At 45.2% G+C, this 24,369-nt stretch overlaps 1 protein-coding gene across 15 annotated transcripts in view; it reads right to left on the reverse strand.

Moving 5' to 3' along the window:
• The window catches only part of PCM1 (pericentriolar material 1), an 869,560-nt gene that overhangs the window by 438,787 nt on the left and 406,404 nt on the right, over positions 1-24,369 (reverse strand). For all 15 annotated transcript variants that reach the window (XM_033944006.1, XM_033944000.1, XM_033944047.1 and 12 more), the window contains 2 exons: positions 23,859-24,062; positions 4,396-4,615 (listed from right to left, as the gene is read on the reverse strand). In XM_033944006.1, the coding sequence (XP_033799897.1) occupies positions 4,396-4,615; positions 23,859-24,062 (424 nt within the window). The remainder of the gene's footprint in view (positions 1-4,395; positions 4,616-23,858; positions 24,063-24,369) is intronic.

Raw genomic sequence — 24,369 nt, forward strand, 5'->3', positions numbered from 1 at the left:
TTCGCAGTTGCAACATAAATATGGCCTAAATAAATCACAAAGTTTTAAATGGTTGCAACTGAAGCAGGCTATTCAGGAGGGGTTCCCTGAATGGAAAAATCAATATAGTCTGGAATTTTTATGCTTTCAAGCCGATTTTCTGGGACACCAGGCCGCACAGTGGTATAAATTGCTATCTGGATTTATGAATAAAAAACCAAAGACTGGTCTTAGAGACATTTGGAGCATTGAGATTAAGCATCACATTTCTGCATCTCAATGGCCACGTATTTGGTCTTGGAGAATGAGATGTACAGTGTCTGCATCTATGGTTCTTTTTGTTACATAGAGCATTTTGGACCCCAGTTAGATTACAAACGTTGGATTGCTCTAAGTCTAATAGATGCTGGCATTGTAATCTGGAAGCAGGGACTCTAGATCAGTGTTCTTCAACCTTTTTACACTCGTGGACCGGCAGAAATAAAAGAATTATTTTGTGGACCGGCAAACTACTAGGACTAAAATTTAAAAACCCCGTTTACGCCCCATCTCCGCAAGCTCGGTCCCCACAAACCATCTGATCCCATCTGCACAAGCCGCAATTATGATTTTATATTGAACGTATTTTATTAAAGTATAAAAAGAAACAATATTCTGAACAATTGTGATTTTATAAATACAAATATACAGAGCACGGACCAGCAAAACCCCTGTCTCCCCTCCCCTTCACATACCCTGTTTCCCCGAATATATGACACTGTCTTATATTTTTAAAAACTCCAAAATATGCACAAGGTCTTATTTTCAGGGGGATGTCTTATTTTTCCATGAAGAAGAATACAGTACACATTTATTGCTGAAAAAAAGACATTTATTACCTGTATATGGTACAGGTCATCACAAACCAGAAAAACATTTAAGGCCCTGATTCTCCAAAAATGCGTCCCGATTTTAGGCAGCTATAGACGTCCTACATTTTCTTTTTACGTTTCCCATGTAAATGTATAGTAAGATATCGAGATAATAAGTATGTGTTTTTTGAGCCATCTCAACTTACAGCTTTTCTGACACTGAAACGTCTGGAAAAAGAGGGTATAACAACAACTACCACAATAACAACTAAGTAATTGTTGGACTTGGTAATAGAATAATTCCTCAAGTCAGACACATGATACTGTTCTTTATTATATAGAATTTATAATTGATTTCCTTAAAAGTTCACTCTTATATATATCTTGGATCACATAATTATTGAGGACTTGAGATTGTCCGATTTGAATTTTGTTCTTTTTATGTTAATAATTTACTTATTATTTTGTGATCAATCTGACAATCTTTCTGTACAAAATGTTTGATTTTGTTAAAATTTTTAAAATGATAACTGAAGTGACTTTAGATTCCATTTGGGACTTAATGGCTGGTTTTGTTAAAAATATAACTCCTACTTTTCAACAAATCGAAGGGAAAATTAAGGAACATAATAAAGAATTGAAGAACTTAAGAAAAGAAATGAATACCTCTAACTCATCCATTCAGAAAATAGAAAAGGAAATTATAACATCGAAACAATTGCAAGAGACTTTAGTTAAAGATAATATTAACCTAAGGAAGAAGATTGAAATGCTTGAGAACAATTCACGTAGTAACAATTTAAGGTTAATTAATTTTCCAAGACTTGATCTGGTAACACCCAGAGATATGCTTAAGAGATATTTAGTGGAAACTTTGGAAATACCTGAAGATTCATTACCACCATTTTCACGGGTTTATTATTTGCCTGATAAAGAACAAAACCAACAACAAAAAGTAAAATCTCCAGACCGAGAACCCTTAAATATTTCACAAATCTTAGAGACATCTGAGAAGGACTTAACATCATCAGCCACTATGATTATTACTTTGGCTTTGCCAATTGATAAAACATGGTTGTTAAAACTTTACTTTAAAAATAGACAGAAAAGTTTCCTTGGTCACAAAATACAAATGTTTCCAGACTTGGCACGGGAGACGCAAAGGCGCCGCCGTGAATTTCTTCTTTTGAAACCTGGGGTTTTATCCTTGGGGGCGACTTTTTATTTGAGACATCCGTGTAAATGTATTGTGTGTTACCGTACTCTCAAATATGTGTTTTTTGAACCATCCCAATTGACAAACTTTGTGGCAATGTCTCGTCTGAATGCAACAACCTTTGAACCCTAAATTTGATTATTGATGACCTCATTTCAGTGCTATAGCTTTCAGTTTTTTATGTATTATTATTAATTTCTTCTATTTTTCGCCAATTTTCTCTGACTCTTGGATCCTAAGTTGAGGACTTGAGCATAAATAGTAAAATTTGTTAATTTGTGAATTATATTTACTGTATAATTGATATCTATTCTATTATTGCTTTCTGTACAAGTGTAATACTTGAAATTTAAATTGAAAATTCAATAAAAGATTTAAGCATAAAAAAAAAAAAAAAAATGATAAAGAATAAAAAAATAAAAATAAAAATTTGGGAACCATTGACAACATATTGTAATGAGTAGGCACCTTTATACACTAAAGTATATTTAGAATAATGGGGAAGGGGATATATTGATTCATTATTGTTTTATTATTATTTTGAACACATTACATGTATGATACGTTTGATTTGCATTATTTGTAGAGAGAGTGGGTGTGGGAGGGATTTAAAATAAGTATTGAAATAATAATATGAAATAATTTTCAAGTGATGTGTAGGAATTAAATGATGTAATATTGTTCACTTGGTGTAAGATGAAAAAATGAATAAAGAATTGGAAAAAAAATAAAATAAAAGTAAAAATAAGAATTCATACTGGCACCAATACTCAAATACCACCAAACAATCATCAAAAAAGCTCAAACACCTGTCCAGCAAACCAGATAAATTCAAATACCACCAAACAAGTTCAAATATCATCATATGCCAGGATCTCCCGAATTCGTCGATTCGCCGGAGAGGGAAAAGGCTACCGGTGAGGTCTACCGCAAACGCTGCGGGACCGCCACTGGAGGAATAGAGCGCGGGGTTCCCTTCCTCTTTCCCATAACACACAGGAAAGGCCGCTGGAAACGGCGTGAGTAGGGAGCCGACTGCTCAGAGCCTCTCTCTCAGACGTCTGCTCTCGACCCCATCTTAGTCCTGCGATTGAATAAATTCTGCACACAGTGTAGAATCAACGCAAAGGCAAGGAGGCAAGCAAAAGTCACAGTGGTTTGAACCAATTCAAAGGCAAGTCATAGGCAAGTTAGAACAAAATTGGAAAAGCCCACCCAAATCACTAAATTCTTGAAACTTTGTTGTGTCTGCCCGAAAACATTTAATGAAAGCGAACTATAAAGCGGCCAACGACCAGCACATGACACAACCAATAAGGTAAGTGTATTTAGGTAAAGCCCAGGCGAATGGATATCGCCTGGTATATAACACAGTTCTAAAGGTGTTGGAGCGGGAGCAGGAATGGGTGATTCTGAGAGGTAGAAGACCAGATATGACGCCGGGCTGTGGCATATCATTGCGGGGCACGGGCGGCGCCCCCCTGGGGTACCCACAAACTATTGGCACGAAAACAAGCGCACCCAATAAACCCGCAGGCAACATTCCCACAGGCAGGGGAAGAGATAGGCAAGCCTTTGGCAGACAACCTGCCAGCACGAGTTCTCTCCTAGCGATGGGGCGAGCTGCTGGAGAGATGTTGCCAAGTGGGGTTGACGATCTACCTCTGACTCCTCTGCGATCTACTTGTTGCACATGCCTGCCCTAGAGAAAGAAGGGACAGGGGAGATACGATTCAGACATTCAAATACTTCAAAGGTATTAACGTAGAACATAATCTATCCCAGAGAAAGGAAAATGGTAAAACCAGAGGGCATAATATGAGGTTGAGGGGTGATAGATTCAAGAGTAATGTTAGGAAATTCTTCTTTATGGAGAGGGTGGTTGATGTGTGGAATGTGCACCTGAGGGAGGTGGTGGTGAAGAAAACGGTGACAGAGTTCAAAAGCGTGGGATGAACACACAGGATCTCTAATCAGAAAATAATGGGAATACATTGAAGGAACTAAGGCCTAACTGGGCAGATTGCACAACCCATATATGGACATTCAGGGAGGGTTTTGATGGCTGGGATGGTTAAGATGGGCTGGAGTGAGCTTTGATGGAAACTCCAGTAGATGGAACCTAAGCACACTACCGAGAAGGACTCTGGGTTTCTGGCCTATAAATATCTAAGAAAAAGAACCATTTAAACTAAATTAATTTATGGAACATGTATGGTTGGGCAGACAGGATGGACCACTTGGGTCTTTATCTGCCGTCATTTACTTTGTTACTATGTAATATAGTTTGCAGCTGTAGAAAATACTCAAAAAAATATAACGCAGATATCTGTGCCATTAAAACTTTACCTGTTGATCCTGCATCAAAGTCTGACAGATACTGGTGCTGAATTCAAGTTGTTTCTTCAGCTGATTAATTTGTTCTTGCCAATGTTCTTTCTCTTCCACATAAGAGAGCTCAGATGCCCATCGAAGATTTTCTTGCCGTCTCATATTGACATTCTGTTGTCTTGTTTTAGCCAAAGGACGATAATTGCCATCCACTGAAAATGGACGTAGATTCCTCCATCTGTGCAGAATTATTAATAAAAATTTAACTACAATAAATATTTTTATTGATAGATATCAAACTAATAAACAGAAAGATTAGGTTCTTAACTTGGTAATCTTCTTTCTTGTAAACCCTCTATTCCTGAATACTCGGGTTATGCATCCCATCTCACGAGATCTTATTTGACTGTTAATTTTTATTTATTTTAGTTTTGTTCTCACCCATTATGGTTTAATTTTGATCTAATGAGATTTTTTGAGGTTTTTTTAAATAAATCTTTATTTTGATCTTATTTTCCCTTTTCACAGCATACAACCATTGGTTCTAACTGTCCACCAGTTTCTACTGCATTAGGCATTCTACTTATCCTTTTTTTTCTCTCATCTTCATTCTTTTATTTTATTTATGTATTTATTTTATTTAGATTTTATTGCTCTACTACTGTTATCATATATATTTCCCACCATTCATAATGGATGGTTTTTCTATTCTTAATGTTAATAATCTCTTTCTTTATTGTATTTTTCTTTATTGCATTCTTAATGTTAACAATTTCTTCCTTATTGTATTCTTATTTTTACACCACCTAAAACCAAAAGGCATTGTGTGGCATACAAATAAAGAATTATGTTATGTTGTATGAAGCCTCATTAGCATAGCATTCTGCTCCTCCTCTCTTACCTCTAGGCTACCCTCCAACTTCTTGTGTGGGCCAAAGCAGACAGCCATTCTTGTAGAGGACACAAACAAAAGACAGAGAAATGGGGAAACTCCCTGAGAAACAAGTCTAATCTGATCATATTAATAAGTAATAAGGAACAACAAACAGCATAACAGTTCAATAGGTTTTGTAAACAAACATCGAAAACAAGAAGACCCAGACAGCACTAACAATGTGGGGACACAGTATCAAGGGACCCCCTTGGTACAATTAGGTTCAGATGTTAATCTTGGAAAGGCTGGTCAAAGAATCAGAAGTCAAACTTACCAGTACTTACTGAGGCAGATAATAGGTGAATCAGCAACTCCCAGGGCAGGCTTTAGGAATAGAGCGAGGGTTTACATGAAAGAAGATTATCAAGGTAAGAACCTAATCTTTCCTTCTTGTACAACCCCACTCTATTCCTGAACACTCAGGATATAACAGTGCAGTCTCTCAAATTCAGGGAGGGACTGATGAGCCTGCTGCCAGAATCGAAGCTCCAAATGCAGAATCCTTCTTGGCCACCACATCTATTCTGTATAACTCTGGAAAGGTATATAAAGACAACCAAGTGGCTGCCCTACAGATATCTTCAGAAGAAACCACTGAAGATTCCGCTCACAAGGAAGCAATGCCTCAACTGGAATGCGCCTTAACCAAAACAGGAGGCCACTTTCTGGCTCCTATATAGATAGATGAAATCATCATTCGGATCCTTCTCAAAATGGTGGCTTTCGAAGCTAGTCTGCCCTTGTGGGCTGTGCCAACCAGAACAAAACAGGTGATCTGACAAACAGAATTTGTTTGTGACTTCCAAGTACTTCAACAAATGCTTGCACATATCCAGCAATTTCAACATGTCATGTTTGTTCGAACTTGAGGGCACAAAAACGGGCAACCATACCTTCTGGTTGATGTGGAAACTAAAAACTACTTTTGGCAGAAAGGAAGGGGACAGTGCACAGGACCACGCTGGATTCTGTAATCCAAAGAAAGGGATCCCTGCAGGACAAAGCCTGAAGTCTGGACACTGTGGGATAGGATCCAGGCTAGGCCTAGTTGCTTTGCTGAATCCCAGTCCCAAAGTTTAAATAAAGGTAGTAGAACACAGTTCTCAGTGCCTCCCAAGAATTGCACACTGAGATTTCCTGGTTGATCAAAACAAAACACTTTAATGAAAAACAAAACTCCAAACACAATTTCAGAATTGTCACGAGCAAAAAAAAAAAAAAGGACAGGCTTCCCGGAATTCAATTCATTCCTCAAAGGAAGCAAATAAGTTTCACAATAGCACAAGCCGTGCTTTTAGAGTCAGTCCAGTCCATCAACACAAAAGTCCTTAGCTTTTCCTTCTGGCCTTACTCATGGCCTAACAGAACAGTACATGCACCAAACACTAGGTTCTCTGTAAACGCTCTCTCTGGCTCTGGCTGTGGCCCTGTTGGGTAGAGCCGAATCCCCAACAGGCTGGGAGGAGATGAGCCCGTACACCACAGGTGTTGCCGCCCTCCCAAAAGACAGGCTCCGGTTTTCCTTCTTCAACCCCCAGCACAAGTCAGAGCAGTGCACAAGCTGCTCCAAAAACATAAACTCAAAACTCCCATGAAGGAAAAGAAAAACTGCTTGGCTTAACAGCCTACTCACAATCCATTAAGGGTTCTTCCCAGTTAAGCAAGACATAGTCCTCCTGGCACTCCATGTCATAGTCCTCAGACTGGGCTTCTGCAATTGGTTTGGTCTGGCTGGCTTCCAGTTTCTCTATTTTCCAGTCCTCAGGGAAACTTCCTTGTGCTGGCCATGGTTCAGCTGGAAGGACTGGCTTCCTTCCCAGCTTCTGCTCAGCTCCTTGTCCCAGCTGTCTCTCCTCTCTTTCTGATGAGGAAAACTCAGTAAATGGGAGCCTCGGCAACAAGCCACGCCCCTTCCTAGCAGGGTTAGACAAATTCTTAATGGGCCCTGCCTTCTCAATATCAGCCTGAGCTCTGGACACTCTTAAAGGGGCAGGTTCCTTCTTAAAGTTGTGAACAGGATTTTCACACTGATCAGGATGTTTCCTAAACCTGGTCACAGAGTTTTTACTGGGGCTTACAGGGACTTTCTCCTTGATTCTAGTAGGTTTAGCCAGATTCCTGTCACAACACTCAGTGGGCTGATGTAATGGCCACCAAGAAAACTGTCTTGAGAGTAAGATCCATTAGAGATACTCGGTCCAATGGCTCATAAGGCAAACTCCCAGTGAACTGAGGACCAGAATAAGATTCCAAGTCAGAAACGGCTGATGCAGGGGAGAGCAAAGCTGCAACATTCCCTTAAGGAACATGGCCACATCCAGATGAGCCACAAGAGCCCCCCTGGGGCTTAGGACCAAAGCAGGAAAACTCTATCTGAACCCTCAGAGATTCGACTGCAAGGCTAGCAATAAAGGGATCGACGCTGAGCTCGGATCTTTCCTCTCCAAGCATACCATGTCTGAAAACACTGCCAGGCCTTAGCATACGCTGCAATGGTAGACTTCTTCCTCCTACGAAAGATGTAGCAACCACCCCAGACTCTATGCATTAAAACTGTGCGCTCAAGAGCCATGCCGTAAGACCAAAGTGGTTCAGATCTTGAAAGGTTATAGGGCCCTGTGCAAGGTGGCAAGGTTGGCAGGGAAGACTGAGACCACAGTCTAGCTGCAGACAAACAAAATCCACATACTATGGGTGCCTTGGCCAATCAGACACCATGATAATCACTCAACTACGGTATGCCTTGATCCTTCACAAAAGATATCTTATCATGGGACTCTGAGAACAAGCATAAAGACCCCCTTCTGTGACCACAGCTAAACCAGGCATCCAATCTTTTGTTTCCTCATTCATGATGGCAGCTAAAGAACTAAGCCGCTTTCTTGTTGGACGCCAATGCCATCAGGTCAAATGTCGGATGAACTCCCCCATCTCTCCACCATGCAACGTGCACCACCAAAAGCACTAGAAGGCGGCATTCTACCTAGTGGAAGTCCATTTGGCATAGGAAATTGTGTAGGCATTGTCCTAGAAGACTTGGACCACCTTGTTCCAGAGTGCCCTCTCGAAGTGCAGGATCGCTTGAAGCTCCAAGTGACTGCGTGACCCTTTCTCTTGGAAGGAGACCAACAACCCTGTACTGGACTGTCAGTGCAAAACACCCCTCCCCCCAACCATAAAGGCTGGTGTTTGTCATCAAGATCACCCAGGTGGAGATTCAAAGGAAAATCCTTCTGGCAAGAGAGAGCGTATTCAATCACCAGGCTAGACTATGACATGCCTTTGCTGTTCCTGGGAGCTATATACGCAGTGGGTCTCTTTCAGGACTCCAACGGGAGATAAGCACATTTTGAAGCAGATGCAAGTGGGCCGTCGCCCAGGGAACAACATCTATGGTCACAACCATTGACCACAGAATCTGCAAGTATTGCCACGCTGTCAGGGCATGAGTGTGTAGAAGAATATGTATCAAATGGTGAAGATTCTCCTGGCATGATTGTGGACGAAACACCCTGTTCACACTTGTGATGAACTGGACTTCTAGATATTCTAGGTCTTGCATTGGAATGATGTGTCTCTTTTGAAAGTTGATCACCCAACCTAATGTGTGCAAGCATTTGAGACTGCTTGACTTCCCTCTGACGAGCCCTGATGAGCAAATCATCCAGATATGGATGTACTTGTATACCAAGCAGGCGTAAGTGGACCGCAACAACCACCATCACTTTGGTAAAGGTCTGAGGCACTGTCACCAGCCCTAAGGTAAAGGCTGAGAAATGGAAGTGCTGTTGCAAGACATGAAACTCAAAGTACCTTCTGTGGGCTGGAAAGATAGGAATATGAAGGTAGGTCTTGGTCAAATCCAGAGAAGCCAGAAATTCCTCCAGCGCAACTGAGGCAATCACCGATCTCACCTTTTCCATGCAGAACCAAGGAACCTTCAGGGTCGCATTGACCGCTTTGAGATCCATAATTGGTTTCCAGTCTTCTGAGTCTCTCTGGCACGATAACGTATCCTGAGTACCCTATATACTTGAATATAAACCGATCCAATTATAAACAGAGGCAATCTTTTTCACCCCCAAAAAAGAGGGGGAAAAGGTTCACTCGAATATAAACCAGGGGGGTTATATTCAATTGCCCTGCCTTGTAGCAAGCCCTCCTTCCCTCCCTTCCTCTGCACCCAGATCTGATGCCCACTGCAGGTCTCCCTTAAGCCCTGGTGGTCGAGTGGTGAGCCGGGACAGGAGCAATTCTTCCCGTATCCTCTCCTGGTCAACTGTTAACCAACCTGCTTCCCTCCCCCCTCCTGGCCCCCTCTCCAATATACCTTTGAACCCTAGTGGTAAAGCAGTAAAGTGGAGCAGGAGTGATTTTTCTTTGCACCTGCTCCATGCGGAGCTGTGATAAAAAATGGCTGCACAAGTTCCCGGGGCAGTCTAGCAAGACCTTGCGAGACTGCCCCAAAAACTTGTGCAGCCATTTCTGATTGCAGCTCCACACAGGGCATGAGCAATGGAAAAAAAAAGAATTGCTGCTGCCCACTTCACTGCTAGACCACCAGGGTTCTAAAGGTATGTTGGAGAGGTGTCTAGGAAACAGGGTGAGGTGGTTAACAGTAAGCCAGGACAGGACGCAGGAAGGATCGTTCTTGTTCCGGTTCACCGTTGGACAACTAGGGATTAAAACAGGCCCACGGGAGGTCTGCAATGGGTCCAGGTGGGAGCGGGGGAGTGTGCAAACTTGATGACCCAAATATAAACAGTAGCCCCCATTTTGGGCCCACTTTTTTGGTCCAAAAATCTTGGTTTATATTTAAGTATATATGGTATCTGCCGGAGCCCGAGTCAAAATCTAGAACGGGCTCTATGGCTGCTATTTAACATAGTTACTTACCGTAAAGCACAGTTACTTACCGTAACAGGTGTTATAAGGGACAGCAGCCAGATATTCTCACTGATGTGTGACAGCACTGACGGAGGACTGAGATCCATCCTGGATCTCAGAGATCTCAACAAATTTGTTGAGATCTCTGAGATCCAGGATGGGTCTCAGTCCTCCAGTCTTTTTGGGAACCAAGAAATAACGGGAGTAAAATCCCCTTCCCCACTGATCAAGAGGAACTTCCTCGATGGCATTCAGCAGAAGGGATTACACCTCCTGTAGAAGAAGGAAGGACTGTGCAGGGTTCAAAGCACTCTTTTGGAGGACTGTCTGGTGGAAGAGTCTGAAAATTGAGAGAGTAACCCTGATGAATGATGTTGAGGACCCAAAGGTCTGATGTGATAAGTTACAACAATTGATGAATAACTGAGGATGACCCCCGATGGCCTGAGGGCAAGGGTAAGAAATGAGAAGACTGGCTACGCCCCATAGAAACATGTGAAAAAGGCTGTGCAGGTTTGGGTTGTGCAGCTTGCTTGTTCTGCTGCTGCTGCTAGCGTGGTTGCTGCTGCTGTTGTTGCCTTGGTCTACGAGGTTGAAACTCAGAGGACTGCAGAGGACGAGCAGTAAAACACCTCTGATAAGAAGACTGTGGTCTGAAAGGACGAGAAGGTGGAGGCTTCTTGTTTTTTAATCAAAGAATCCCACCTGGTTTCATGAGCCAATAATTTTTGGGTAGTAGTATCTAAGGATTCCCCAAAAAGTTCATCACCCAAACAAGGAGCATTGGCTATCATTCCAGGCAGCTAAATTGAACACATGGCTTGGAAAACCCATACGTGAGGCCACTTCTTACACTGACTTTAGAAAATTACTGAAGACATGTCTGTTTGACAAGTTCTAAATCTGGTATAGCGTTATATAGAAATAAAATTATTATTAAAAATTATTAAACAATCTTGATGGTTAACATCCAGTTCGGACACCCGAAGCCAAGCTAAGCGCCTCATAGCCACAGCCATGGCAATAGTGTGAGATGTAAGTTCAAAGGTATCATAAATAGAACATACCAAAAACTTTCACAATTGTAATAACTGGAAGTATATTGTTGCAAAAGAGGTACCTTTTGCTTAGGAAGATACTTCTACAGAGCAGAGACCTGCTGAACCAAGTGCTTGAGATAAAAGGAGAAATGGAAATCATAATTGCCAGACCAGTTGGCAAGCATGGCATTTTAATATAAACGCTTGCCAAAGCAGTCCATGGTCTTACCCTCTCTGCCAGGAGGGACAGAAGCATAAAAACTGGCCCCCACAGACTTCTTCAGAGTAGACTCCACCAGGAGGGATTCATGAGTAATCTGAGGCTTGTCAAAGCCTGGAATAGCAATTACTCTATAAAGGGCGTCAAGCTTACGAGGAGCACCAGGAATAGTTAAAGGAGTTTCCAGATTTTTATAAAAAGTCTCCAGTAAAATATCATGAAGAGGGAGTTTGAGAAACTCTTTAGGTGGTTGATCAAAATATAATGCATCCAAAAATGCTTTAGATTTTTTAAAATCAGACTCTAGAGGGATAGAAAGTGTCTCTGACATTTCCCTCAAAAACTTTGAGAAAGAAGTCTGTTCCGGTTTAGGAACAGGTTCTTGGGAGGAAGGATCTTCAACAGAGAAGGCCTCATCATCTGAGACAAGCGGTTCTTCAGAATCTTCCAAAAGATCCGAGTCCCGCACCAGTGGGAGAAGATCCCAAGAACCCGGCGTCGAGGACTCAATATGTTTGGTCCAGTGGCGTACCAAGGGGGGGGGGGGGGCTGTCCGCCCCGGGTGCACGGCTTGGGGGAGTACACAGCTGGCCAGGTCCGGGTCCTCCTATCCTTCCTTTCCCCCAGTCCACGCCGCTACAATCTTACCTCCACTGCTGCGACAACAAGTCTTCTTTCTGACGTCGGAGAGGATGTTCCGGGCCAGACGGCTTTAGCGCGGGAGGGAGATAGGTTGGCAGGTTGACTCTGGGAGTGGACAAAATCTGGAAGGTAGTGGGAGGACATAAGAAGGAGGCACTGGGGCATGATGGACACAGGAAAGAGGCACTGGGGGCACCATGTACGCAGGAAGGAGGCACTGGGGGCAACATGGACACAGGAAGGGACACTGGGGGCACTATGGACATGGGAAGGAGGCACTGGGGGCACTATGGACACAGGACGGAGGCACTGGGGGCACCATGTACGCAGGAAGGAGGCACTGGGGGCACCATGTATGCAGGAAGGAGGCACTGGGGGCAACATGGACACAGGAAGGGGCACTGGGGGCAACATGGACACAGGAAGGGGCACTGGGGGCACTATGGACACGGGAAGGAGGCACTGGGGGCACTATGGACACAGAACTGAGGCACTGGGGGCACTAAGGACATGGGAAGGAAGGCGGGAGGGAATAGAAAGGGACAATTGTTGGGCCTGAGTGCAGAAAGAAAGAAATGAAAGAAAGGATACACAGTAAATTAATAGATGTCCCCTTTTGATGAAAAAATAAATGGTCATGTTACCTCTGACTTTCTCTGCAGCAGAGTCGGCAGCCGTGCTGAGGTGCAGGAAGGTCCCGCGATGACTCTGCTCCGGAAGAAGTAAGTTATGTCGGAGGGGGTGGACCCGGCAGATTCAGTCAGTGCGGGACTTTGCCACAACTCCATGCGTCTGCCGGGTCCACCCCCTCCGACGTAACTTATTTCTTCCGGAGCAGAGCCAGCAGACGAGTCATCGCGGGACCTTCCAGCTGCTGAGTCCGCTCCAGAGCAAGTACGTCGGAGTGGGGTGGACTGGCAGCCGGCAGCTACAGTAATCGTGGGTCCTTGCTGCATGGAGGGAGAGAAAGGAGGACTTGCTGGAATGGAAGAGTGGTGGAGGGGAAAAAAGGGGGCAGGGTGGTATGGAAGGGTGGTGCTGATGGAACTGATGTACAGAGAAAGGGGAGAGACATAAGGGGGGAAGGATATTGGAGGGAAAGAAAGTGGGCAGATGCTGATTGAAGAGGGGTGGATGGCGAGAGAAAGGGCAGACATTGGATGGTAGTGGGGAGCCTATGCTGGATGGAAGTGCAGATGGGAGAGATAAGTGAGCAAATGTAGGAAGGAAATGGGAGGAGAGAAAGAGGGGAGCAGGCACTGGATGGAAGTGGACAGAGAGAGGAGAAGGTACTAGATGGAAGGGTTGGAGAAAGATGGTACATGATGGAAGGAGGGGATAAATAAAAGGAGGGATAGGGAAGGAGAGGAGAGAGATGCCAGACCAAAGGGGGTGAAAGGAGAGATGGAAGGGGAGGCATACAGTTTCTGAAAGGGGCATAGGAGAAAAGATGCCATATAGGGGAAGAGAGACGGCAGACAGTGGATGGAAGGAAGAGAGTTACAAGAAGATGAGGAAAGCAGAAACCACAGAAGACAAAGGTAGAAAAAAAATTATGCCCACTCCTCCAGGAATGCCGAGTCTCCCCCCATTGCGAGTAGCGTTGATCAAGGGCCTGGCATCATAACTACTTCTTTGGGGCAGAAGTAAAGCATGCTGCCCAAGATTATAGGTGCCTGGTACCACCAAACCTTTCTCTGGTGTTTTGATAAGACTTTTCACCCAAGGGACCTCTGGAATATTGACAATATTACCTGAAGGAACAAAAATTAGAATGTCCCAGAGTCCCTTGGAAGACTAAGGTTGTCCAGCAAAGACTTGGGCTTGAAGTCTTGCACAGTATCCATAGGATCGCCCAGATCCTTTCTGAAAAATAGCTGCTCCTTAAATGGCAGTTTACTGAAGGTTGCCTTGGACAAAGAATGACCAGATCACTGTCTGACCCACAGCATCCAGTGTTCAGAGATAGAGGTCATACAGGGCATCAGCCACATAATCCACTCCAACGATCAAAATGGAAGACCCATATCCATGACCATATTCAGAACATGACGGAGTTAACATGCTCTCAATTCCAAGGAAATGGAATCCAGGATCCTTGTTGGGACTTTACTTTTGAATAAAGACTATTTTGACTGAAAGGACACCTCCCCTTGCCTTTCTGTTGTTCTGCTGTTCTCCTAAAGGCGAGGTGCTCTTCTTCTGTCTGTTTGGTGAAGGGAAAACCACACACTTGGGGGGAAGAACCCCCAGCGCTAATAAGGCTACCATAGGAGGCAGATTCGGTGAATTTTACTTCACCAAATAATCTTGAAACATCATAATAAACTCTGGAGGGAAAACCTTACCCCTGAGAGGCAGAAATCCCTTCTGACCTTTGTTTAAAGCCCTTGGAGCTTCTTTGGGATTTTGGCACAAAATCATGGCTGCATTTTGCCAGGGATTTACTTGCGCTGCTCCCCTTCCCCAATTTGGACTTTTTGGATAGTCCTCGGATGGCCTGTACACCAGAACCCGTCACCCCCCTCCCCTCCCCCTGAAGATGCAGAGGAGGCTAAAGCCAATGCTATCTCCCTCTCTCATGCGCCACGTGGAATATGGCTGCTTGCCCGATAGCCATTCATCACAAACAGGGCATGAATCTGAACTATCCTGCCCTGAGGAGTTTATTCTGTTTTCTTTGAAGAATGAGGTGATTTGAGGCAGATAAAAGCCTATTAGTTCAAATCATGAAACCCAAGATGACCACTGCAAGAGTGATTTTAGTGCTAAAACAGCCCTGGAAACTTACAACAAAACACTGCAATTTTGGGATTTTGGAGGTAGGATTAGGGGGTAGGAGTAACCACTAAATCATCCAAAACTCAATTCTGGAGACTCCCCAAAACCGAGTAAAAGGCTGTCAGCCTGTTACTCACTGTGCAATGCTGAGTGCTGGGAGCTGCAGTCTAGAACCTGGAACAGTTTACAGGGAGATCTTCTGCCTAAAGAAGCCAGTAACTTGGACTGCTGGTATCTTCTAAATGCCTCTTGAACCCAACATACTGGTCGGAGACCTCTACCCCTCCCAGAACCCACGCATGCAGTTAGCCCCCATGCATATAGTCAGCCCCGATCCTGGATACACCACCACAGAGCCACTTAGCCTGCTCTTAAACTCACTAGCAGAGGAACCTGGGGTGAGCAATGCTCCCAAGGGAACGGTCCCCGACTCCCGAACTGAGAAAGCAAAGTTGCTTACCTGTAACAACTGTTCTCTGTAGACAGCAGGGAAATGCAGCCACACTTGTTGGTGAAGTCTTCTGACTGAGTCTGTGCATCGATGCTCTTTCCTAGCTATAGTAAGCTTTTGGCTTACTAAGCATGTGCAGGATGCCCTACAACTGGAATCCCTACCCTCATCCTGTCAGTTTTGTCTCTAGCAATATAACAAGTTGAGATGAGGGGACGGTGGGCAGGCAAGTGTGGCTGCATTCCCCTGCTGTCTACAGAGAACACCTGTTACAGGTAAGCAATTTTGCTTTCTCCGGAGACAAGCCGTGGATATACAGGCACACTTGTTGTTGAGTCCTAAGCTGAAAAAGCAGATGGGCAGTGGATATAAACTACAATGCAAATAAATTACATATGACAGATTGTCCAAAATGAACGTCTTGTGCTAAGCTTTGATCTAAACAATAGTTGTTTGTAAACATATGCACTGAAGACCAGGTTCCTGCTCTGCAGATATCCTGAATTAGGATTGATTTCAAGATTGCTATTGAAGCAGTTGTAGCTCTTAGTTTATGTGCCCCAATTGAACTAGGGGGCTGTATATGAGCTCTTGTGTAACAAAAGTGGATGCAGCGTGTAATCCATGATGATATACTCTTATAGTTGCTGGTTGGCCACGGGTAGCTGGATAGTAGGAAATTAATACTTGTAGTTGGCTGGATTTGCGGAATTGAGAAGTCTCCTTGAGGTAAAAAAGAAATGCTCTTCTGCAATCTAATGTATGAAGGGATTCTTCTGCAGCAGAGAAGTGAGGAGGTGGAGAGAACAGCAAAGTGATGGTTTGATTAAGGTGGAATTTCGAAACCACCTTGGGAAGAAATTTAGGATGAGTCCGTAACTGCATTTTATTTGGAAAAAAATTGTAAATAAGGATAGCAAGTCTATAAGGTTTGAAGCTCACTAACTCTCCTAGCTGATGTGAGCACAGTAAGAAAGGAAATAAAGGTGAGATGCAAATACCAGTGGCTCAAAAGGGTCTTTCATCGCTTGTTCCAAGACTACATTGAGGTCCCAGGATGTAGAAGGATCTTTCAGTGGAGGTCTTGGTAAAACCTCTCATAAAGCGAGAAATGAGAGGATGCTGTGAAACTGGTTTACCATGCACCAATGAGTGGTATGGTGAAATAGCTGACAAATGAAATCTTACACAGTTTGTCTTTAGGCTGGAGTCTGACAAGTGTAGAAGATATGTGAAGATATAATCCAGTGGGCATTTAAGAGGATCTTGACTTTGAGCATGTGCTCATAGGGAAAAATGCTTCCATTTAGCCTGATAAGATTTTCTAGTGGAAGGTTGTCTTGCTGCAAGCAGAACTGACTTTACTGATTGCACGAGAGGAAGCCTGGTTAGGAGTGAACTCTCAATTTCCAAGTTGTGAGACACACTACGGAGATTGGGATGCAGTAGTTGGCCATTCGGTTGAGAGAGAAGAAAGGGAAGGATGGTGTCCTAAGAGAATTGGAGGTACATCCAGAAAATCCAGGAGCAGTGGATATCATATCTGTCTGGGCCACCGGGGTGTAATAAGTATGAGTTGCACCTTGTCTACGGTAACTTTCTGAAGTACCCTGGAAATGAGAGGAAACTGTGGGAAAGCATAAACATTGTACCCTCCATGGAATGGAAAAAGCAACTCTTGCTATTGCTCGTGGAGCTAGACATAGGGAGCAAAACAAGTTGCACTGAGAATTGATCTGAGAAGCGACCCGGGGAATCTCCCATTGTTGGAGAATGTCGTGTAGGCCAGTAGAATTTAAGGTCCACTCAAGAGGATTGAGTTTACTGCTGAGGGAGTCTGTCATGATTTTGTGTTCCCCTGAAATATAAATCGCATGAAGGTTCACTTGAGAAAGAGCGTAGTTCCATAGACGGTAAGCCTCCCTGCAGAGTCGGAGGGATTCCAAGCCAAAACATAGTCACTTGATTGTCTGTCTGAATGAGAATGCTTCTTTTGGAAATCCACGGACAGAAAGCCTGAAGAGCATAATAAATTGCTCGGAGTTCTAAGTGATTGATATGCAGGGTCTTTTCATTTTTTGACCACAGACAGCAATGTTACTTACCGTAATAGTTGTTATCCAGGGACAGCAGGCAGCTATTCTCACTAGTGGGTGACGGAGCTCCGATGCAGACATCTCACAAGCATACTTGCTTGTAGAAACTTTTAGAAGTTTTGAGTTGCCCACACCGCGCATGTGCGAGTGCCTTACCGCCCAAGGCACCGGGCGCGTCTCCTCAGTTCAGATAGCCAGCAGAGAAGCCAACCCAGGGGAGGTGGGTGGGACGTGAGAATAGCTGCCTGCTGTCCCTGGATAACAACTGTTACGGTAAGTAACATTGCTTTATCCCAGGACAAGCAGCCAGGTATTCTCACTAGTGGGTGACCTCCAAGCTAACCAAAATGGGATGGTGAGAGAGTTGGCAACTTAGGAGAATAAATTTTGTAATACTGTTTGGCCAAACTGTCCATCCCGTCTGGAGAAGGTATCCAGACAATAGTGTGAGGTGAAGGTATGAACCGAGGACCAAGTGGCAGCTTTACAAATCTCCTCAATCAGTGTCGATCTGAGAAAAGCTACAGAGGCTGCCATTGCTCTGACCTTATGGGCTGTGACGTTACTGTGAAGGAGTAATCCAGCCTGGGCATAGCAGAAAGAGATACAAGCCGCAATCCAGTTGGAGATGGTACGCTTAGAGATAGGGCGTCCCAACTTGTTTGGATCGAAGGAGATGAAAAGTTGAGGAGCAGTTCTGTGAGGCTTGGTGCGTTCAAGGTAGAAAACCAAAGCACGTTTACAGTCCAGAATGTGAAGAGCTGATTCTCCAGGATGAGAATGAGGCTTTGGAAAAAACACAGGAAGAACAATGGATTGATTCAGATGAAATTCCGAGACCACCTTGGGGAGGAATTTGGGATGAGTGCGAAGGACCACCTTGTCATGATGAAACACTGTAAAGTGCGGATCCGCAACCAATGCTTGAAGTTCACTCACTCGACGAGCAGAAGTGAGGCCAATGAGAAGCACCACTTTCCAAGTGAGAAATTTCAGAGGAGCCTTGTTAAGAGGTTCAAATTGAGGATTCATAAGTTGAGAAAGAACAACATTGAAGTCCCAAACCACTGGAGGCGGTTTGAGGGGAGGATTGACATGGAAAAGTCCTTTCATGAATCTGGAAACCACAGGATGTGCAGAAAGAGGTTTCCCCTGAAGAGGCTGATGAAAGCAGCAATTGCACTAAGATGGACTCTGATCAATGTAGACTTGAGGCCAGATTGAGACAGGTGCAAAAGGTAGTCCAAAACAGAGGACAAGGAGGCATGCTGAGGCTCCTTGTGATGAGAAAAATACCAAGTAGAGAATCTACACCATTTCTGGGAATAGCATATTCTAGTAGCAGGCTTCCTTGAAGCTTCCAAAACATCCCGCACAGCTGGTGAAAACTGAAGGGGAGTTACGCTGAGAGGAACCAAGCTGTCAGGTGTAGCGACTGCAGGTTGGGATGAAGCAGAGATCCCTGATGCTGCGAAAGCAGAGATGGAAACACTGGTAGAAGGAAGGGCTCCCTGCTGCTGAGTTGCAGAAGAAGGGAGTACCAAGGTTGCCTGGGCCACCGAGGAGTAATCAGAATCATGGTGGCCCGGTCAGACTTGATCTTGACCAGAGTCTTTTGAATGAGAGGAAATGGAGGAAACGCATACAGAAAGAGATTCCCCAAGTCCAGAAGAAAAGCATCTGCCTCGAGACGATGAGGAGTGTAGATCCTGGAGCAGAACTGAGGCAGTTTGAAGTTGTGGGGAGCTGCAAAGAGGTCTATCTGAGGCGTTCCCCAGAGGGAGAAGATATGATGAAGGGGCGTGGAATGGAGAGTCCATTCGTGAGGCTGGAGAAGACGACTCAAGTTGTCCACCAAGGCATTGTCCGCCCCCTGAATGTAGACAGCTTTGAGGAAGGTGTTGTGATGAATCGTCCAATCCCAAACTTTCAGAGCTTCCTGACAGAGGGAGGCCGATCCCATGCCTCCCTGCTTGTTGACATAATACATGGCGACCTGATTGTCCGTGCGAATGAGGACCACCATGTCGTGAAGCAGATGCTGAAAAGCAGTGAGAGCATTGAAAATCGCCCTCATTTCCAGGAGATTGATATGGCACAGACGATCCGCACTCGTCCAATAGCCCTGGGTGCGGAGACCGTCCAGATGAGCCCCCCAAGCATAGTTCGAGGAGTCGGTCATGAGGACTTTCTGATGGGGAGGCATGTGAAACAGCAAACCTCTGGAAATATTGGAAGAGAGCATCCACCAGCGAAGTGACTGCAGCAGAGCAGGAGTGACCTGAATGTGGCGAGTCAGAGGGTCGAAGATCTGCGACCATTGAGACGCCAGGGTCCACTGAGGAATCCGCAGGTGAAATCTGGTAAAGGGAGTCACGTGAACTGTAGAGGCCATGTGGCCCAGGAGCACCATCATTTGTCTCGCCGAGATGGACGGGCGAGAAGAGACCGAGTGACAAAGATGAAGAGCCGCCAGGCAATGAGGAGGAAGGAACGCTCTGAGTTGAATAGTATCCAGAAAAGCTCCGATGAAGGGAAGAGTCTGTGAAGGTTGAAGATGGGATTTGGGAAAGTTGATCTCGAATCCCAGACTCTGCAGAAACCAGATTGTCCTCCGAGTGGCCTGGACGACCCCCTGAGACGTGGAATCCTTGATGAGCCAGTCGTCGAGGTAGGGAAACACCTGCAGACCATGGTTCCTGAGTGCTGCGGCCACCACAACCAGGCACTTGGTGAAGACTCTGGGTGACGAAGCTAGGCCGAAAGGGAGCACTCTGTACTGAAGATGAAGATGTCCCACCCGAAATCTGAGGTATTGATGGGAGGCCGGATGGATGGGAATATGAGTGTAGGCCTCCTTGAGATCCAGAGAGCATAACCAGTCATTCTGCTCGAGGAGGGGATAGAGAGAAGCCAGGGTCAACATGCGAAACTTCTCCCTGACCAGAAACTTGTTGAGCACCCTGAGGTCCAAAATAGGACGCAGGTCGCCCGTCTTCTTCGGAACAAGGAAGTACCGGGAGTAAAAACCCTTGCTCTGTTGGTCCACAGGGACCAGCTCGACGGCACGAAGCCGGAGCAAAGCCTGAGCTTTCTGAAGAAGAAGGGCGGTCTGGGTTAAGTTGGAAGGATACTCTCTTGGAGGATGTTCTGGAGGAACTTGATGGAACTGAAGAGAATATCCCTCTCTTACGATGGAAAGGACCCAGAGGTCAGTGGTGATAGTCGTCCATCAATGGTAAAAGTGATGGAGACGACCTCCAATGGGAAAAAACGGGGAGGGCAGAACAATGGAAGTTATGCTCCCTATGAGACAGTCAAAAAGGCTGGGGAGCCTTGGGGACAGCAGAAGATTGAGGCTTTTGTTGGGGCTTCTGCTGGTGCTGCCTCTTCACAGGCGGACGGATGGTGGGGGTCTGCTTCGGCGGGTAGCGCCTCTGATAGATCATAGGCGGGCGAGACGGACGAGTGATATCAGGCTTGGGCTTCTGGCGGAGAATAGATTGAAAAGATTTTTCATGTTTGGACAGCTTCTCCGTCGCCGCCTCGATGGACTCGTCGAAAAGGTCTGCTCCCGCACAGGGAACGCTCACTAGCCTGTCTTAGAGATTCGGGTCCATATCAATGGTTCGGAGCCACGCCAAGTGTCTCATGGCCACCGAACAAGCAGCAGCTCTGGCCGAGAGTTCAAAGGCGTCGTAAGACGATTGCATCATCTGCAAGCGGAGTTGGGACAACGACGCCAGGACTTCCGAGTACTCGAAGCGAGCCTGAGAGTCCAGATAGGTCAAAAACTTTTGAAGAATGGAGAGAAAAAATTCAAAGTAGGTCGCAAAATGAAAGCTGTAATTCAGGACTCGAGAAGCCATCATTGAGTTCTGGTAGATGTGCCTGCCAAATCTGTCCATGGTTTTGCCCTTCCGGCCAGGAGTGGAGGCATAGACGTGGGAGGGATGAGACTGCTTTAAGGAGGATTCAACTAACAGGGACTGGTGAGAGAGCTGCGCCCCGTCGAAGCCCTTATGGTGCACCGTGCGTTACCTGGCATCCAACTTCCCTGGGACCGCGGGGATGGAATATGGAGTCTCGAAGCATCTCATGAAAGTCTGGTCCAGAAGCTTATGGAGAGGCAGACGGAGAGACTCAGCAGGAGGTTGGGGAAGATGCATCGTCTCCAAATACTCCTTAGAAAACTTGGAACCCGAATCCAGGGTGATATCCAGATCCACCGCCATCTGCCTCAGGAAGGACGAGAAGGACAACTGGTCAGCCAGGGCCGGGCCTCGAGACGGGCTCTTAAGATGACGAGGCAGCCTGGTCTGCTGAGGCCGAGGACCGGCAGGGAGAGAACGAACCGACAAAGTCCTCGAGTTCCGGCATAGGAGGAGGAGGCGAGTAATCCGGTGAAAACTCCCAAAAAGGCTGCTTACGACGAGGCAAGGCATGCCTCGATGAATGCCTCGATCGAAGACCGGAACTGTGTCGAGAAGCAGGCCTCGAGCGTCGAGGCGAGCGAAGCCCAGACGAGGCAGCCACCGAGTAGATGGGACTGGAGGCTGTGGATCGAAGCAGCAGAGGCTGAGACGAAGCCCCCGAGGCGCTCCCCAAGGCTCGAGGCTCAGCATCGAGGAGGAAGGTTCTGGTCCAGGCAAGATGGATGCGCAATGCATCGAGGGTATCAGTTCCAAAGGTGGCATGGCCAAAGACTCTGCTCCATGCGAGGCATGCCTCGAAGCCAGACCAGACACTCGCCGAGACTCTGCTCCCAGCAGCGAGAGTGTGCGCCGAGAAGGCACCGGAGGCGGCTCGACCTCGCGGGAGGTTTCCGCGTGTCCAGGCTGGATCTGGGAGAGAAGCGTCGGCCCAATCTTAGTAAAGAGCTCGACAAACCGCTTCTCCATCATGGCATGGAACGAAGCCGGCAAAGAGGGATCCGCATCCGCAATGGGACCTCTAGCACGGACATCACTAACTCGGCCGCCAGGGGGCTTAGGCTTAGAAGCCTTGGGCACCTTGAGCACCACAGAGTCAAGGCAGGAGTGTATTTGACAATCATGCTACCAAACTCCTGATGCATAATAGCTTGAATCATAGCCTGCAAATGGGGCACCAAGACTTGAGGATCTGGTACATTTGCAGCGAGTATAGTCTCCAAAGAAGATGATGAAGAATCACGCTTCGATTTGGAGACATGGTGCTTGGGCAGCTTCATGACTACCCATTCTAAGGGTGGCATGTCCGAAGGAGGTTGCTGAACTACCTTACCTGAGGGATTCAGTGAGGAGAGCTACTCCTCAGGAAAGGATTTGCTCAAAGATGAGGACTTTAATTTAATTAAGGCCGAGGACAAGGTAGACCTCAGGAGCCCCGTAGAAGACTTGACCGGATTCGGGGTCGAGGTCAGAGTTGGAGTATCCATATCGCCGAAAATCTTCTCTACCTGAATTAGACGACGTTTAATGGCTCGAGGTTGAAGAGTAGCACAGCGAGTACACGACTCTGGATGATGGTCAGGCCCTAAACACTGAACACACCACTTATGTGGGTGAGGGAAATCGTGCGCTGGCAACGGCTACACTTCTTAAAGCCTGTGACCAGTCGGGACATAGAAAGGAAAATAGCTGCAGCCAAGTCAAAGCCTCAGGCTGAGGCCGCAGGGAGGATCCGCTGTGACACGAAAGAAAAAGTTAAAATGTAAATCTTAAAAAAAAAAAATAAAAACACAAAATGCAAAAAAGAAAATACAGCGACTCTAAGAAAAACAATACATGAGCCGCGGTGAGAGAAGGCACAAAAAGACTAAGCCTAGCGCAGAGTGTCAAATAGAGGATTTCTTGGCTCTGCGGAAAACTGAGAACTAGGTTGGGCGGGAAGACACTCGCGCATAAGCGGTGCGACAGTCATGAACTTTTTAAAGTTCTACAAGCAAGTCTGCTTGCAAAGCTGCCACATCGGGGCTCCGTGGATGACGTCACCCACATGTGAGAATATGCTGCCTGCTTGTCCTGGGATAAATGTACATTTTGGGAGGAACTCAAGCATTGCATATTTTGACATTCCATATCTTTACATTCCATTTATAGCCAAATTACACCTATTACACTGAAAAAATAAAGGTGGAAAGAAGATAGGAAAAGATTAATTACCTATTAAAAGTGAGGAACTTCGGGAAAACAAACTCAATTTTATCTATCACATATTGTTCTGTTGATAGAAACAATGCCAGATGATTGCTTCCCAAGATTTCTAAAATAGAAGAGCATGACAATTCAATCCCATCTAAGTTACAATTTCAAGATGTGAAACCAGACTAAACATGAAAAACCTTAGGTCTGCAAAAGAACTGATCAATTGTAAAGGCTCAATTCATACCTTTTTATGAAGTCTTTGCTACAAACCACATGTATTTCCCATTTACAATAATACTAACCTTTCCTTATTTCTTTTGGCATTGTGAGTACCCTGATTAGTGCTGTTCTGTGAATAAATGGGGAAGTTCTCATTCGAGCTGCTTTCTTGCTCCTCCTCTTCTTCATCTTCTGCTGCTTGAACTCCATCAGATGGATAACACTCTTCATCCCCATCCTCTTCATCTAGCGCACATTGGGTAGAACCTCCCCAGGTGGCCATTGTTCTGATAAACAAATTAACTGCATTTAATAGGTGACAATTATACAAAATAATACACAAATCTATGTGTGTCACACTTTCTTTTAGCAAAATGTTGCAGCACTTTTCTTTTTTTTTTTTTTTGTAAATAATTTTTATTCTTTTTTAAATTCTTACATCAAGTGAAATACATGTATTACATTCAATTATGAAGAAACACTTGAAATTATCAATAAATGTTCTTACATTGTAAATTAAAGAAACCCTTTATCAAAATTTTATATCATATTATTATTACAATATTTTTCCCTTCCCTACCCCCTCTATATGTT

This window comes from Geotrypetes seraphini, chromosome 1, assembly GCF_902459505.1.
Source record: "Geotrypetes seraphini chromosome 1, aGeoSer1.1, whole genome shotgun sequence".
NCBI lineage: Eukaryota > Metazoa > Chordata > Amphibia > Gymnophiona > Dermophiidae > Geotrypetes > Geotrypetes seraphini.